At 40.2% G+C, this 16,840-nt stretch overlaps 2 protein-coding genes and 3 non-coding genes across 49 annotated transcripts in view; all 5 read left to right on the top strand.

The window, feature by feature from the left end:
• Window positions 1–1,502: 1,502 nt before the first annotated feature.
• Window positions 1,503–6,545, top strand: nifk (nucleolar protein interacting with the FHA domain of MKI67). Its single transcript, XM_037790498.1, has 6 exons — window positions 1,503–1,811; window positions 3,396–3,524; window positions 4,028–4,136; window positions 4,908–5,119; window positions 5,595–5,657; window positions 5,930–6,545. Exons 1-6 carry the CDS (start codon window positions 1,689–1,691, stop codon window positions 6,122–6,124), a joined length of 831 nt encoding a protein of 276 aa, XP_037646426.1. The 5' UTR covers window positions 1,503–1,688; the 3' UTR covers window positions 6,125–6,545.
• Window positions 3,742–3,871, top strand: LOC119500941. The gene has a single exon (XR_005209729.1). It is a non-coding gene; the product is annotated as a small nucleolar RNA ACA64 (small nucleolar RNA).
• LOC119500947 lies at window positions 4,545–4,674 on the top strand. The gene has a single exon (XR_005209734.1). It is a non-coding gene; the product is annotated as a small nucleolar RNA ACA64 (small nucleolar RNA).
• Window positions 5,693–5,824, top strand: LOC119500942. The gene has a single exon (XR_005209730.1). It is a non-coding gene; the product is annotated as a small nucleolar RNA ACA64 (small nucleolar RNA).
• A 3,246-nt stretch (window positions 6,546–9,791) lies between the features above and the next one.
• clasp1a (cytoplasmic linker associated protein 1a) overlaps window positions 9,792–16,840 on the top strand; it is a 100,089-nt gene continuing 93,040 nt past the window's right edge. For all 45 annotated transcript variants that reach the window (XM_037789200.1, XM_037789203.1, XM_037789192.1 and 42 more), the window contains exons 1-2: window positions 9,792–9,959; window positions 13,337–14,096. In XM_037789200.1, coding sequence (XP_037645128.1) covers window positions 13,899–14,096 — 198 coding nt within the window. In that variant the 5' untranslated portion in view covers window positions 9,792–9,959; window positions 13,337–13,898. The remainder of the gene's footprint in view (window positions 9,960–13,336; window positions 14,097–16,840) is intronic.

Genomic DNA, 16,840 nt, shown 5'->3' with positions numbered 1-16,840 from the left:
AAAAAAAAAAAAAATCCACTATACAATTAAGTCTCATTAATAAGTGGGTTTTTAAAATCATAATTATGAATATTATCTAATGATTATGACACAATATATTATAGTTGTGTGCTATTCATTCATACTCATGAGATGGTATATTATAATTATTATATATATGTATATATATATATATACATATATATATATATGTATATATATATATATTATAGTTTTACTTATTAGAGATAATAAGTCAAAAAGATCGCATTAAACATGTCCCATTATCTAATAGTGAGATATCTCAGATATATAGTCAAGAAATATTTCAATGAAACAAATAAAATGAAAAAAAGAAATGAAATTCAAAGTCTATATAGCCTATGTTATGAATTACAATACCTTGGGGACATATATGAATTGTGCATTGTGCAAATATTTTAATGGGAATATAGGCAATACAGTCCCATACATAGAGGAAATCATAAATCATAATTATGAGATACTATTTTATAATTAGGGGATGAGTCATAGAAGATCACTTAATAATTAAAATTCTTAAAGCTTCAGTAGGCAGAAGGTTTTTGGCATCGTTGGACATAATAACCTTTCAGCATATTGTAATTCAAGTGTTCTGAGAGAAAACTAGACTTCTGCCACTCATTATGGCTCTGTTTTCAGTCTTTAAAACATCATATCAGAGAGAGAGCGTTCCCATTGAGCGTTCCTATTGGCTGTGCTCCGGCTGGTGGGCGGTGCTTGATATTTCTTCAAGCTGAAGTTGGCGATATTGGAGCAAATATGATTTAAAAAAAGTTATTTTTATAAATGGTCGCTATATCGTGACAGTAGTACATGAAACAGGTAACCTGAAAAAAATCATGTGCCTCTGTGTCCTTTGGTGTCCTCCGGTGCTCCTAACGGCATCTGCAAGATTTCACTTACCGGAGGAAAACAACCAATCAGAGCTGATCTGAGGTCTGCTGTCCAGCTGCCGTCTATGAGAGCCGGCTGTCAATCACTCGCGAATTCCGACCAAACGGTCAAACTAGGCAGCGCTGATCAAATATGAATCAATATTCTGTTACTGTAATGACTATTTCTCGCCTCAAATGTTTTCAGAATCATCTTGTAGTGTACTGTTTAGCTGTGAAATTAGAAAGTTTGTCAAATCTGGTGAAGGAACGCCAAGTTCCGGTCACATGACCGGAGCACAGCCAATAGGAACACTCTCTTTGAGTGAAAGGACCTGTGATTGGTCAAAGTCTCCCGTCACGGGATAGATTTTCTAAAGCCTGAGAACAGAGCCATGAGGAGGTGCAGAAGTCTAGTTTTCTCTCAGAACACTTGAATTACAATATGACGAAAGGTTATTATGGAATTTTTGCCCATTGATGCCAAATATATACTGCCTATACTGCCACTTTAAGTAGCCCTGTGGTTTTGTGTCAAGTGGCAGAAAAGGGCTTCCACATGTTATCTGTATGGGAGCCCTTTGATGGTGTAATCCTCCAGACCTGTAGGTGGCGCTGTTTCCAGCTCACCACTGTAGAGGTCACAGTCAGACCTTCCCTCCGCATCTCTCTGGCTGGCAGCACCACATGGTCAACCGGATGAAGAAGCCAGCGTGGTTCGTAGATGCATCGTAGTTGACTGACGGCGTGTTTTCATTCTGCACTATATGTCTCGTATCATTAATTAAATCCAAAATGACTGAAAGTAAAGCAGAAACGGCTCCCAAGCCGGCCAAACAGCTGCTGGCTCTGAACCCAAAACAAGAGTCCGAGTTCAAGAAGAAGATGCAGGAGGCGAAGAAGAACACAGCCAGCAAGGTACAGTAGGTCCACATCAAACCAGCGTGAAGCCTTAACCCGTAACACGAGGCTGCTGTTGTTTAGTTTATTCAACAGTATATATTCCTGCTTACAAAGGGTAACACAGTGTTGCACATTATTCCGTAACCCGTCTGTTTGTGTTACCTAAATATACATGTTAGCTCTGGTGACTGCAGGCCCGTCTGTACCCGGTCTAGTAACGTCAGTGTTGAACTTCGCAGCCACATAATTTATCCACATAATAGTCTGGTAATTAAAATGTTGGCTCCATCATAGTGTTTTTATTCGACAGGGTGACAGACTTTGCTACAGGCCCAAAGCACAAACAGGCCATGAAGCGTGACTCGTGTCTGTCTGATGCTAAGCTAACCAGGGATAAGAGCAGTATATGAGCTCTGGGTGGAAGTCCTCTACCTTGCATAGGATGCACTTTAATTAAGTGTAACCATGCCTATGTGTTGTCCCTGTCAAATAAACTAATACATAAATAAAATACATTTAATAATGATATTCTTTGTTGATACAAAATGCATTATTGTGCATTTAAAGATCTTTATACATTACATAATAAGTAATATTAAACTAATGTATAACAATTATAGCACAAATAGTAACCAAAATACAGTTAGTGTAATAATATTATAATTGTTATAATATAATAATGTAATTGTCCTAGGAACCAAACAACTATTCATAATAATATTCATAATCTTTTTGTTTGCTGCTTGCCTAAATAATCTAGGTATAAATTAAATTAAAAAATATATATATATTTATATTAGGGGAGGACAATAATGCCCTTTTTTTTTTACTGCAGACATTACAGCTGCAGTGGGTAGAAATGGAGCAAATATGATTACAAAAAGTTATTTTTGGTTGAAGTCTTCACAGCCTAGAGTTTGTAAGGCCTGAAAACAGCCATGAGGAGGTGCAGGAGTCTAGTTATCTAGCCATGTGGAGATCAGTTGAGGAATTACCAAGCACCGCCCACCAGCCAGAGCACAGCCAATAGGAACGATCTCTCTCTGAAATGACCTGTGATTGGACAAAGTCTCCCGTCACGGGCTAGATTTGTTTAAAGCCTGAAAACAGAGCCATGAGGAGGTGCAGAAGTCAAGCTATCTCTCAGAGCACTTGAATTACAATATGCTGAAAGGTTATTATGGAATTTTTGCACAATAATGCCAAAAATAGTCTGCCTTCTGCCACGTTAAAGCAAGCACAGGTGTTACTGGTGACATGAATGTTGGCCCCAGTAAGTCAGGACAGTGTGAGAGAAGCAGCTTAATGGAACTCAGCCATCATTCATTTTATTATTTACACCTGTGACATGACAAAAATGTCTACAATGAAAAAGACCTGTCTCGTTCTGTGTACATGAAATTTATCCATTAAAACACACCCAGTATAATGTAGAAGTAGCCCATATCTGCTTATATCTTAGTTGAACTGTGCAATAATAAAATACATGCATAACTGATTCCTGCTTGACATTACACAATGTACAAGTGTTAATTCATTTTCTATGTAACTCTGTCCTCTTGTTTTATTGTAATTTTATTATTTATTTATTTTTTACAGGGGGGGCGTTTGGCCCCTGGAGTGGTTTATGTCAGTCACCTTCCACATGGGCTGTTTGAACCTCAGCTCAAATCTTACTTCGAACAGTTTGGGAAAGTCCTGAGGCTGCGGCTGTCCAGGAGTAAAAAGGTAACACAGATGAAATACACAAACGTGTCTGACACATCTATAACCCTACAAAGCCTAATTCAGTTGACTTCCACCAGAGAGTAAATGTGTTCTCATGAGATTGGAAAAAAAAAATGCCATCTTCAGTTTTTAACTTTGCTGTTAGGACATTTTAGATAATGCAGTTGGCCCATCAGTTCGACTGGACATTGTAGGAATGATCCTGCTGAAATTTGGCTCAGTCTGAAAATGATCTCAGATGTATCAGTGGTCTGAAGTCAGATAACTGAGCCTAAAGTGTTGTGGCGCGTTAAGCTTATCACCTGCTCACCCATTGGCAGAGCGATAAAACCCATGTGCCTACAAAAGCACAAGGACAACTAGAGGACAACTAAAATAATCTGCAGTATGAAAGCATTCAATGGAAATACATTTAAAATGGAAGTCAGATTGGCATTAATCAAATGCACACGTGTGATGTGAAACTATTTAATATAATATTTTTCTGTTTGTCATTGTCTCAGACAGGTGGCAGCAAAGGCTATGCATTTGTAGAGTTTGAATGTGATGAAGTAGCCAGAATTGTTGCAGAGACCATGAACAATTACCTCATGGGTGAGAGACTCATCAAATGTAAGTATTGGTCACATACAAGTTAATTACCAGCATGTTAAACACGGGTTAAATCAGATAAGAAATGGTCTAGTAGATCCTGTCAGTGCCATGATACTAGAATGGGACCTGTCTTGATTTATAGTGATAGTACATTTTTAAGATCTATTTACAAAATGATCACAGTAAAGATATTATTTTATGCCTATTTTTCACACTTTTGTCAGACAATGATTTACTCACTGTAAATGTAAAGCAAAAAATGCAACATCAACCCCTCTTGCTGTTTAACAGGTAACGTGATTCCACCAGAGAATGTGCATCAGAAGCTGTTTGTCGGCTAACTTTGTTGTTAGGACATTTTAGATAATGCAGTTGTCCCATCAGTTCGACTGGACATTATAGGAATGATCCTGCTTGAAACTTGGCTCAGTCTGAAAATGATCTCAGATGTTACAGTGGTCTGAAGTCAGATAACTGAGCCTAAAGTGTTGTGGCGCGTTAAGCTTATCACCTGCTCACCCATTGGCAGAGCGATAAAACCCATGTGCCTACAAAAGCACAAGGACAACTAGAGGATAAGAAATGGTCTAGTAGATCCTGTCAGTGCCATGATACTAGAATGGGACCTGTCTTGATTTAGTGTTAGTACATTTTTAAGATCTATTTACAAAATGATCACAGTAAAGATATTATTTTATGTCTATTTTTCACACTTTTGTCAGACAATGATTTACTCACTGTAAATGTAAAGCAAAAAATGCAACATCATCACCTCTTGCTGTTTAACAGGTAATGTGATTCCACCAGAGAGTGTGCATCAGAAGCTGTTTGTCGGCTCCCAAAGAGGATTTAAGAAACCCACCTTTCCTGCTGTTGCACGCTACAACAGGACGCACACAGAAGAGCAGGTCACCAAGATGAAGGGCAAACTCCTGCGGAAAGAAGCGAAGCTCCGCAAGAGACTCGCAGCGCACGGCATTGACTACGACTTCCCTGGATTTGTAAGTGTTTTGAGATTGAGATAGGAAGTTTAAAAAAAAAAAAAGTCATCCCTAGAATGAAAACAGTCAACCTTAGATATGCACTTTGCCCTTGGGAACTTCACATTAACAATATAAGTAAATGTCCAACACTCACGGCAGTTCGTGAAATAGTCACGAAATTGAATCTTTTTGATCCACCCTGACCTCCTCCCTACGCAGTGTTCGCACTGCTCTTTATAGTTCCCGGTTCGCAATTATGTGGATTTCATAAAAATTTGAAATTCGTGTCTACGTACACGAATCAATAAATAAACTTTCTTGACTATTTCACAAACTGCTGTGCGACTGGACTGAAATGTCATGTGAGCCGTGACATTTGGCATCCTCTTCCGATCAAAACATGGTGTTCAACATTGTAGAGCTACTCTGCTATTATCTATACTTTCTTTTGGTGGCATCATGTTAACCTTTAGTGTTCTCTTTGCTTTTCCAGGCTGCCCAGGTGCCTCAGAAGAAAAAGTCCTCCGATTCCCTGGATGAGTCTACATGTAGTAATGTAAGGCCAACACTAATGTTCTATTTAGCTTTGGCACATACTGAAAATGACCCCTGGTGTACCAGTGATCTGGGGTCAGATTAACTGTGCCTACAGTACTGTGGTGCGTTAAGCTTATTGCAAGCGTCTTTTGGTGGCTGCGCGATAAAACCCATGTACCAACATACTGTATTAATTCTAGTGAAGATTAAAGATTCAAGGGGAAAAACTTGGAACTAAACAAATCCAGAATGAGCATGTGTGACTAATGAGCTCCTCTCCTCCAATTTCAGGACACACTAATTGGTACCCCCTCAGTCCTGGAGAGGAGGAAATCCACGGCCGCTGACAGTGATGGAGATGATGAAATTATCATTAAGATGCCACCTGTAGAGAAAGATGAAGAGTGCTCCTCAGAGGAGGAGGAGGGAGACGGTGACAATGATGACTCGGAGAGTGAAGAACCCGCTGAAGAGGACGCGGAGTGAAAGTCCTCACTGTTTTTTTGTGGACTTGGTTCTGTGGCTGTCACGAGTACATGAGCATACATCAGAAATCACAGTGCGTCTTTCAGCATGTGGAAATCACATTACATTTGAGAAAGATGCTTGTATGAAAGTTTCCACCATAATTGTGGGTATTACATTAGTTAGTACCAAGGATGGTGCTCATCTGTGAGCCGGATTTATGGGCAACAGTTGTGACTGGACTTCTTTGACAATGGCAAATGTGCAGTTCAGTCTTGAAGCAGGCTGTTTTCTTTTGTCATACAGGGCCATAATGTTGATGCAAAACAGACCGTAACATTTTTTTGTTTGTTGCTTTATGCACACTTGTCTGAAAGTGTGGTTAAATTTGTACAATGTAAACTATAATTTTTAACAATAAATGATGTGAGAATATACTCTTGAGCAGTCCTTTTGTGCCTGTTATTTTTCATATACACCTTTTTTATGGGAGACATTTTGACATGTCACAGTAGGAAAAGCGTCTGTAAATACAATAAATGATGGCTGAATTCCAGTTGGCCGCTTCCGTTTCAGGGTCCTGGTATCGGGCATGTTGACTAACTCACACTATCATGGCTTAATGGGTCACTTGAATAGAACAGAGACATTGTTAATGTCATTTGTAACACCTGTGCTTTTCCTGCTCTGACGATTGTAATGTGTGCTGTGAAAAAGATCCGTCAGTGACAATCTGCGTTCCAGTACCCATATACCATACTAAATTATTAAGTATGTCAAATGCAGTGTGCCAAAAATACTAGGATGTCCTACTGCATCTGGTCGTATTTTGTAGTATGCAAGCCAGCATGCTTTTCTGGCTATTACGACCCACAATCCTCTGCAGCAGATATATGAGCCAGAGGGTCAAAGTTCAAGGTACAATGTTATGACAAAGTAGTATGTCCCAGTTGTATGCATACTTCATACAACAGTACATACTTGTAAGGGCAGCTGCAGTATGTACTAAAAGTAAAAGTATGCAATGTAGCCTATATGAAATTCTGCAATGATAACAATGTAGTTTTGCATTTCTCCACAACCAAATGGAATGTATTGGCTTAAGTCCTTATGGATTTATATTGACTGATACTGTATATTAATGCTTCACATTAATAGGTAATAAATATATTCACCCTCTTTAATACCAGGAACAGTAAACTAGGTGACACTTAGGCCTGTTTTCAAAGTAGAGACTGTGAGACATCGATACAATATTGTCAGATAAACTGGTCGTCGTAGGTACGTAATCAATCAGTCAATCAATCAAACTTTATTTATACAGCAACTTTTGAATAAATCAAATGCATTTCAAAGTGCTTAACAAGCAACAAAATGTCAAAATGATTAACAGTTACTCAAAGTCGTAAAATGTTGATAAAACATGAGTAAAATAGAGTATAAAATAGTATAAATAATAAAATCACTAAAATTGTAAAATTCCACATGAAAACCAGACTAAATAAATGGGTTTTTAATTTACGTTTAAAAATATCAATATTTTCAGCTCTGGTCAGATCCTCTGGAAGGCTGTTCCAGTGGTTTGGAGCGTAACAGCTGAAAGCAGCATTGCCAAATCATTTTGTTCTGCTTTGTGGAACGACTAAAAGAGAAGAACCAGAGCCAATCACCACCTAATGAAAACTAGTTTGTGTTGTGGGGACACTAGTCTCTGACTCAGTGGGCTGTGTTTGTGGTCTGGGGTCCTTTTGTAATTTGGATTTTTTATTCATAATTTGATTGAAATAGAAACAATTAGCTACTTGATGTACCGTTTATGTGAACAATGTTTTTTGTGGGGCCCAGGGCATGTTTTCCCTATTTTCAGGAATGTATCCCAGACACTGAACCTTTAAAGCTGCAGTGGGTAGAAATGGAGCAAATATGATTAAACAAAGTTGTTTTTATAAAACGGTCACTATATCCTGACAGTAAGGCATGAGACAGGTAATCTGAAAAAAATCATGTTCCTCTGTGTCCACTGGTGTCCCCCAGTGCTCCTAATGGCATCTGCAAGAATTCACAGACTGGAGGAAAACAACCAGTCAGTGCCGTCCAGCTGCCGTCTATGGGAATCACTCGTGAACTCCTGTCAAACCGTCAAACTAGGCAGCGCTGATCAAATATGAATCAATACTCTGTTACTGTAATGCCTATTTCTCTCCTCAAATGTTTTCAGAATCATCTTGTAGTGCACGGTTTAGCTGGTTAATGAGAAAGTTTGTGACCCGGCAGCCATGTTGAGATCAGTTGAGGATATACCAAGCATCGCCCACCAGCCGGAGCACAGCCAATAGGAATGCTCAGTAGGAACGCTCTCTCTGAAATGACCTGTGATTGGCCCAAGTCTCCTGTCACAGGCTAGATGTTTTAAAGGTCCCATATCATGCTCATTTTCAGGTTCATACTTGTATTTTGTGTTTCTACTAGAACATGTTTACATGCTGTAATGTTAAAAAAACAAAACATTTTCCTTATACTCTGCCTGAATATAGCTGTATTTACCCTCTGTCTGAAATGCTCCCTTTTAGTGCATTTCAATGGAACTGCAACGGAACTGCATTGCTAGGCAACAGCTTGGGTCCATGTTTACTTCCTGTCAACTGATGTTATTCACATCCACTGCAACAGGAAATAAACTGGGACACATTTAGAATGTTTACGTTTAAAACCGTGAAATGGTCTTAATATTGTATATTTGTGACATCACAAATGGACAGAAATCCCAATTTCTGAATACGGGCTGTGTGTATTTCTCCGTATATTGAGCGTTTTGATAGTTTAACAGTACCTGCTTTATAATATTTAAGACAATCTGAAAATCTCACTTTTTACAATATGGGACCTTTAAAGCCTGAAAACAGAGCCATGAGGAGGTGCAGAAGTCTAGTTTTCTCTCAGAACACTTGACTTTCAATATGCTGAAAGGTTATTATGGATTTTTTTTGCCAATGATGCCAAAAACTTTCTGTGTACTGCAGCTTTAAAATCCTCACTTTTATCAATTGATTTCAATCCAATTCAATTCAATTAAATTCAATTTGCTTTATTGGTATGACTGTCAGGTGAACAATATTGCCAAAGCGTCAATTCAATAATAAATAAAAATAAAAAAAGAACAAAATAAAAACAAAAACATATATATACACATATATACAATTCATTAAGCAAATTGCAATATGTAGATATTTAAAAAGAACATGCATGTAAATGGAAGAAAGCAATAAAGAAGTAATTAATGTTTGTTGTGTCAATAAAACAAACAAACAAATAAAAAAAACAATTAATAACAATATATTGCACTATCAAAGGATAAATGTAAAAAAAAACAACCCAAAAAAACATGAAGTAGAGGAGTAAATAAAAGGCAGAGTGTGTGTTACATCTAATATGTGTTGTTGTTGTTGTTGTTGTTGTTGTTGTTGTGGTCGTATCTTTCTGTATGCAACAGTTTGAGTCAAAACATTTGGTGGAAACTCCCATTGCACTGTGCACAAATCATAGATCCCCATGTGTCCAGTAGATGTCGCTAGATGTTGAGTTATACACACTGACATTTCTTTTTTTTTTGCATTGCCATGCGACAGTTTTCCAAGTGCCAACATCATCCCTGGATCCAGTGCGCATGCGCAGGACGATCCCATTCTTGTCCTGCAGGCAGCATTCCGGGTGGAGAGAGAGAGAGAGAGAGAGAGAGAGAGAGAGTGGAGAGAAAGAGAAAGACAGACGAGATCTGAAGCCGTAGAGACTGTCTATTTACACCAAGAAATACGAGCTGTTTGTCCACAACCAGCCGCGGCGTTTACAGCAGGATATGGTGAGTAGGAGAATGAATGTTGGAGGTAACACCTCCTCGCCTCTTCTCTTTGTGCTGCTGCTGCTGTCTGTCTGTCTGTGGACTGACGGCTCATTGAAAGGAAGCAGGGCTTCGCTAGAGGCTAGCTGTAGCCTTTATTCACCTAAACACACCTTACTCTAGTCTGGTACAGTTGGCCAGCTGGTTTAGAGAGAAACAAAGAAGAGGAATGTTTTATGGCCACGAGGGTAAATTACAGGGGGAGCTTTTTGTTTCATGTTAGCAGCAGTTTATCTGGAAGCTGTCAGGGCGTCCTACAGCAGAATGCACAATGCTACTAGCAGAGCAGTGATGGTCAGACAGGCTGAGAGCTAGCAGAGATCAGCTAACAGCAGAGATCTCTCTCTCTCTCTCTCTCTCTCTTTCTGTCCATCTCTCCCTCCCTCTCTCTCTGTCTCTTTCTCTCTCTCTCTCTCTCTTTCTGTCCATCTCTCTCTCTCTCTCTTTCTGTCCATCTCTCCCTCCCTCTCTCTCCCCCTCCCTCTCTCTCTGTCTCTTTCTCTCTGTCTCTTTCTCTCTGTCTCTTTCTCTTTCTTTTTCTCTCTCTCTCTCTCTCTCTTTCTGTCCATCTCTCTCCTCTCTCTCTCTCTCTCTCTCTCTCTCTCCCTCGGTATCTCTGTCTCTCCCCCCCCCCCCCTCTCTCTCTGTCTCTCTCCCCCCCCCTCTCTCCTCTCTCTCTCTCTCCCTTCCTGTGTGTGTGGCAAATATAATTGACACCAAGCTGATCTATGTGAGCAGGATGGATGAGTGGCTTATTGGTGGCTTGTCAAAGGTGAGAGTGAGTCTGTTGTAAATTGAACAAAGAGGATGATCAAATTAGAAGCATTTTTAGGGTGGTAAAAATCATATAACAATGATAACAAATTGAAATGTAAATGACCTCATAATTATAGACCTAATACATTATTACTAAACTGTATTACACTCAGACCAGTGCAGCTTCTTTACTTACACATGCACACATACACTCTCATACTTAAATGTCAATACATACACAGTGATAAACAACACATATACACATGCCTATACACATGCATACAGTTTGATTGGCTCTATATATCCTGTATCTGTTTTATCCACTTATTTGTTTACCTGTTTTTTTTAGTGAAAACACTATAAAATTACATTACAATGAGCGTGCAGATGTACATTATTATTATTTTTTTTTTTTTTTTACATAGGAACAAAAAATATTAATAAGAAAGAATCAGATTGTACACTTAAAAGAGAGAGAGAGAGAGAGAGAACCCAATCACACCAACATTCACACTCCCCTCCCTGGCTCAATTAGAATGAAGAGTGCACATTCACATAACAGAATTTAACAAACCAGCCCGACCTGCAAGTCTGTCAATTTAAGTTGTTTTAACCGTCATATAAAAGTCTAACCAGGGATGGTGGCTGCAAAATAGCTTCAGCTAGATGCGCTATGGGCATTTCATGTCATGCATTGCTTCTCCCTTAATTGGTAACAATGTTTATCTGTATTATCCTCCATAATTAATTCTAACTATTACCATTTGCAACCAGTAAAAAAGGAAACTTCTTTCACTATTTATTGTTTCAACTAGGGCTGTCAATCCGTTTAAATTTAATCGTGATTAATCGCACGACTGTCCATGATTAATCTGTTGAAAACATACCGTAAAGGGAAATTTGTCAAGTATTTAATACTCTTATCAACATGGGAGTGGCAAATATGCTGCTTTATGCAAATGTATGTATATATTTATTATTGGAAATCAATTAACAACACAAAACAATGACAGATATTGTCCAGAAACCCTCACAGGTACTGCATTTAGCATAAAAAACATGCTCAAATCATAACATGGCAAACTGCAGCCCAACAGGCAACAACAGCTGTCAGTGTGTCAGTGTGCTGACTTGACTATGACTTGCCCCAAACTGCATGTGATTATCATAAAGTGGGCATGTCTGTAAAGGGGAGACTCCCCAGAACCCATTTTCATTCACATATCTTGAGGTCAGAGGTCAAGGGACCCCTTTGAAAATGGTCATGACAGTTTTTCCTCGCCAGATTTTGTGCAAATTTGGAGCGTTATTTAGCCTCCTTCATGACATGGTTAGTACCAATGGATTTCTTAGGTTATCTAGCTTATATGATACCAGTATCTTCACTCTAGCTTCAAAATTGAGCCTGCTACAACCTCCGAAAGATTGATCGGCAAATGCGTTAAAGAAATTAGTGGCGTTAAAATAAATTTGCGCTAACGCGTTATTATCACGTTAACTTTGACGGCCCTAGTTTCAACAGTATGATTGCACTAAAAAGGAGAAAGTAGTTCACACATTTTGGCACCAAGAAGGTCATAGTCCAGTGAATGTGGCCCGTATCTGGGTGCTTCAAGACATGCAGGTATGAGTTTCACCTCCCAGAACGGAGGCCCACGTCTGATGGAGCTTGTTTAAGCAGTCCGTTCTGTTAGATAATGTTGTCACACAAAAAGCCTGGGGTTATTTGAAGGGAAGAAGTGCAGTCAGCGTTTGACCAAGCAGTTTGGAACTGCAGCAAATAAACGCCACAGTGACGTCCTTGTGTCTTATTCATTTGGAGTTGCTACTGAAGCTCAACCCCTCTGTGTTTCCACGGCAGTAGTGGGCTGTCAGGCTGAGCATTTGAGGCTGTCAGAGGTGGGGGGGATGTGTTTGGGTGGGGGAATTATTCAGAGAATTTATTCAGCTGCCTTGTCATTTTTGTTTTTGAATGTTGATTTCCATAAATTATTTGATTATAGCCTATTCTTGAAAGAAACCATGGCCAAAAGTATTTGGACAACCAAACATTACACCCATATGTGAAATTTGTCTATTTTGATAATCAATTTCCATATGATTTAAGCCATTTTTCAAGCAAAAACGCCAAACATGATCTGGTTTCAGCTTCCCAAATATGAGGATTTGCTGCTTTTCTGTGATAGTAAACTGAATATCTTTGGGTTTTGAAATATTGGTTGGACAAAACAAGTGATTTAAAGACATCACCGTGGGCACTGAGTAAAACTGATGGGCATTTTCTCTATTTTGTGATATTTTTTCAAACCAAATAATCACAAAAAAATTGTATAATAATGATAATAATATCACTGTATGCTGTAGCATTGTGATTTCATTTGTGGACAACAGGAGTCCACATACCTTTGGCCACACTGGGTTAGCTTTTTATTATATAAACCACTCTCTTTTTACTGTAAGATCAAAAATCTGAAATGAATTTCTAGTGATGAATTGTAATGCACCAGCCAGGAGGAATCAGTAATGAAGAGATTTGATAATGAATTGATTACTATTGTCTGCTCTCCTCTCTGCTCCTCTAGGGCTCTCCAGGGCAGATCCCGGGACAACACATGGAACTCTAAGCTAGCCCTCTCCATCCATCTCCATTTGCTGCCTTGCTCGCTGCACGCTGCTCGCCAAAACCACCTCTCCTACCCCTGGTATAGCGGTTTGGCTCCGACTCCTCTTAAGAGAAGGAGAGAAGAAAACCCAAGTGGGAGGGAGTAGTAAAACTTTCCCCAGCTGCTGTCCAGACACACACATGCTGCATTGCTGCCATTCCCCAAGCCCTGCTCTGCTCCATCCATCCCTAGGGCACGGCCACTAGCTCGCTAGCTACAGCTAGCACTTGGCACAAAGACGAGGCCTTGTCCTCTGGGATAAAAATACAAGCAGAACTGTGTACACTTGCCTTCTTTTTCTTTTTTCTCCCTTTTTTCCGGGTCACCCAGCCAAACACTCATTAACTGGGGCTCCTTTTGTTTAGCTGTCACTCCCGCTGCTTTGAGCAGTGGAGGCTTGCTAGTAGCCAGTCAGTCAGTCAGTCAGACATTCAGCCAGGCAGACTGAGGAAGCCAGAGGGGTCGGTTATCAGAGACCAGGATGACGGAGCCCAGCATGGAGAACTGCCTGGCCCAGGTCCTGCAGAAGGACATGGGCCGCCGGCTGCAGGTGGGGCAGGAGATCATTGATTACATTTTGGACAAGGAGAAGTCCCCCGACCTGGAGCAGGATCAGACGGCACTGGACAAGATGGTCGACGGCATCGCCAGCTCCTGGGTCAACTGCAGCAACTTCAAGGTAAACCATATAATATATAATAATACCAAGTTGTGTTGCAGGTTTCCACACACCTGCACCCACACTGGTTTAAGCTTTTACTATAACCAAATACAACCAAAGTAGCGTTATGACTCTCCGTTTGCATTCTGTTTTAGACAAAACAGCACTTTTTAATCCTCAACTCATTTTCCGTCCACTGAAATTTTCTGCAATTGTGGACTCACTCAATGTAACTCAATGTTTTGTTTAACAGCATGTTAGACGTGTTGTTTTGCCTTCAGTTTATTAGGAAGTGTTTGTTATAGCTAATTCCACTGTGAGTTAGTTATTTGTGATTAAAGGTTCAAAGCAACTTTATGGTTTAAATGTCTGATTCAAACGACTATCGGTCATTTAGATATGGTCTGTTTTCAAAATCCCAAACAGGGCTGCTTTTGTTACATCTACAGTGTTTCTTCTGTGTCGACTGCTTTGGGGCAGTGAAACCACACCAACACAAAATTCCGTTCTCCAATTTAACACTTAAAAGTTTCTTTTAAATGTTTTAAAAATATGTATCAATAGGGCTGCCGCAATAACCGGAATATTGCAATACCCGCTATTCACAAGCCAACCGCAGGGGATGGCAAGCAACCGCCACAACCGCTATGTTCACATTTTTACTTTTTTGAACTCTTCGCAATGGGAGAGCCGTGTATTTACACTATGCTACAAAACGCCAGCAGGGTGACGAGGCGCTGAGCGTCTATTCTGCACATCCAAAATCCACATGAACCACTCTTCACATCAGGCGTTGAAGAACACCAGGAGCAAATGCAATGCCAGTTTTCATTAAAACTAAAGTATGACTGGTGTGTTAACTGCATGCCAAATGGATCAGAGCACACAAGGCCAAATTGCCTCCTAAGTTATCATATGACCGGTTGCTGATAAGCAATGTAGCATTTAAAACACTATTTTTTAAATGGAGTCCAGCGAAAAACACAAAATCCGACAGCATGTTAGCGTGTCGTTCACTTCCAAGCTTGTTTGTAACCGGTGCGACACACGTTATCTTCACTTCACCTGCATGTCCTCTGCTCCGTGTGTGTGTGTGTGTGTGTGTGGGTGTGGATGTGGGTAGAGGCTAAGCCCCGCACAGAGCAGAGGATATTAACGATCGTGTGGAATTATAGCAGTGGCCTAAATATAGGGGAAACACTGATAGATGCTACTGGCCTTTGAATCAAATAGAGCAACTTGTAAACATCGATGCTACAGTGTGTGCTTGTTGCAGAATTCTCTGTTTCTTTTCTGTGTTTGGACTGCACTTCCATATTATTGTACAGCCTTATAATGGCCCTTTCTAGTTTGTTTAAGGAGGAAGTTTTTCTGACTGCCGTGCAGTAAAGCAAAATGTTCTCAAGCAGGCAAAGGCACGTAGCATTATTGTTATCCTTCACCATAGAACTGGCTCACATTCTTCTTCTGTGATTGATTGTGCTTTATTTTGGAGTTCAATCTAGGGCACATTTGTATCTGACCCGGCAATGTGATTACATCAGCAGTTCTCTCAGTGCCCAGCCACAGGTTGCTTACTCTGCCGTAACTGTTAGAACACATTGTTTACTAAAGCTCTGATTTCATGTCAGGATATGCTGCTTTTGCGTCATGTGGGCCTCAAAATGTCAGCGATATCTGCCCGAACAAAGCCGAGCCTGCCCCCACTACCCTACATACTGTAGCTCTCTGTCTCTGCAGTCTCAGTGCTATGATGCCCTGTTTGTTGTGCATGGAAGTTTTTGTGTGCTTCAAATTACCATGTAGGCTATGTTGCACTGCTGCATTTTTGCTGCCAGAAGTCTGGCACATGCCTGAGAGAAAATGGTGATGAGAGGCTAGGAAGAGTTTGAAAAATGCGAGTTTAGGACACGGAGCAAGAGAGGCTTCATCGGATCTGGCCTGGTTACAGCTCAAGGTATTGGAAGGCCCGAGCCGGCAGATATGGAGCTTCACAAAGAGGAGTCACTACTTGTGGTAGCAGACAAAGCTCCCTACAATGTGCCAAACAGTGGCCTCAAAGTCTGCATCAAATCATCTTTCCTAGTAAGCACTGCTCAAAAGATGCAAGGTTAGAAAACACAACTGTTCTCTCTTTAGCCTATGTTTAGTATGAGTCAGTCTGTCAAAAGCAGGTGATGACGTTTCCTCTTCTTAGGGGCTGATAGACAAACACATCTCTACTTTCTCAGCAGCACTACTCGTGTTGTTAGTTAGCCCAACACAGGCAGTATCCTCAGCCCAGGCCTAGCTGATCACTTGGCAACTAATGTGGAAACTATTTAGTTTGAGAGAGAGAGAGAGAGAGAGAGAGAGAGAGAGAGAGAGAGAGAGACTGATGGATTCATTCGCCATAAATGGTGCTTTGGGTGGATGCCTCTAATACCAAGCAACTGTTTAAAGAAAGAGCTTTACAGTCTTTTACACTCTCCTAAACCTAAACTTCACTGTCCCATTCAGTGTGTTTTCTTTGCTGCACATACCATTAGTGTTTGGATAACAGACGTTAGATTGTTGTACTGCCATACTGGTTAGCTGACACATCAAGTGTAGCTAAAAACTCTTATTTACAGAGGAACAGAATCACTGTGTACTTTTCTTTGTATATCCCAAGGCCTGTTGAAAGAGGCTGGGTCACGCGTCATCAACGCGTCATATGTTTGGGGTGCAACACATGCGCAGTAAAGTCTGGTCTGCACTCCAAGAAATTGAGCCAATCGCAA

The sequence above is a fragment of the Sebastes umbrosus genome, chromosome 13, assembly GCF_015220745.1.
Source record: "Sebastes umbrosus isolate fSebUmb1 chromosome 13, fSebUmb1.pri, whole genome shotgun sequence".
Classification (NCBI taxonomy): domain Eukaryota; kingdom Metazoa; phylum Chordata; class Actinopteri; order Perciformes; family Sebastidae; genus Sebastes; species Sebastes umbrosus.
Note: the sequence above shows the minus strand (reverse complement) of the source record. Positions and strands in the feature narration are given on the sequence as shown.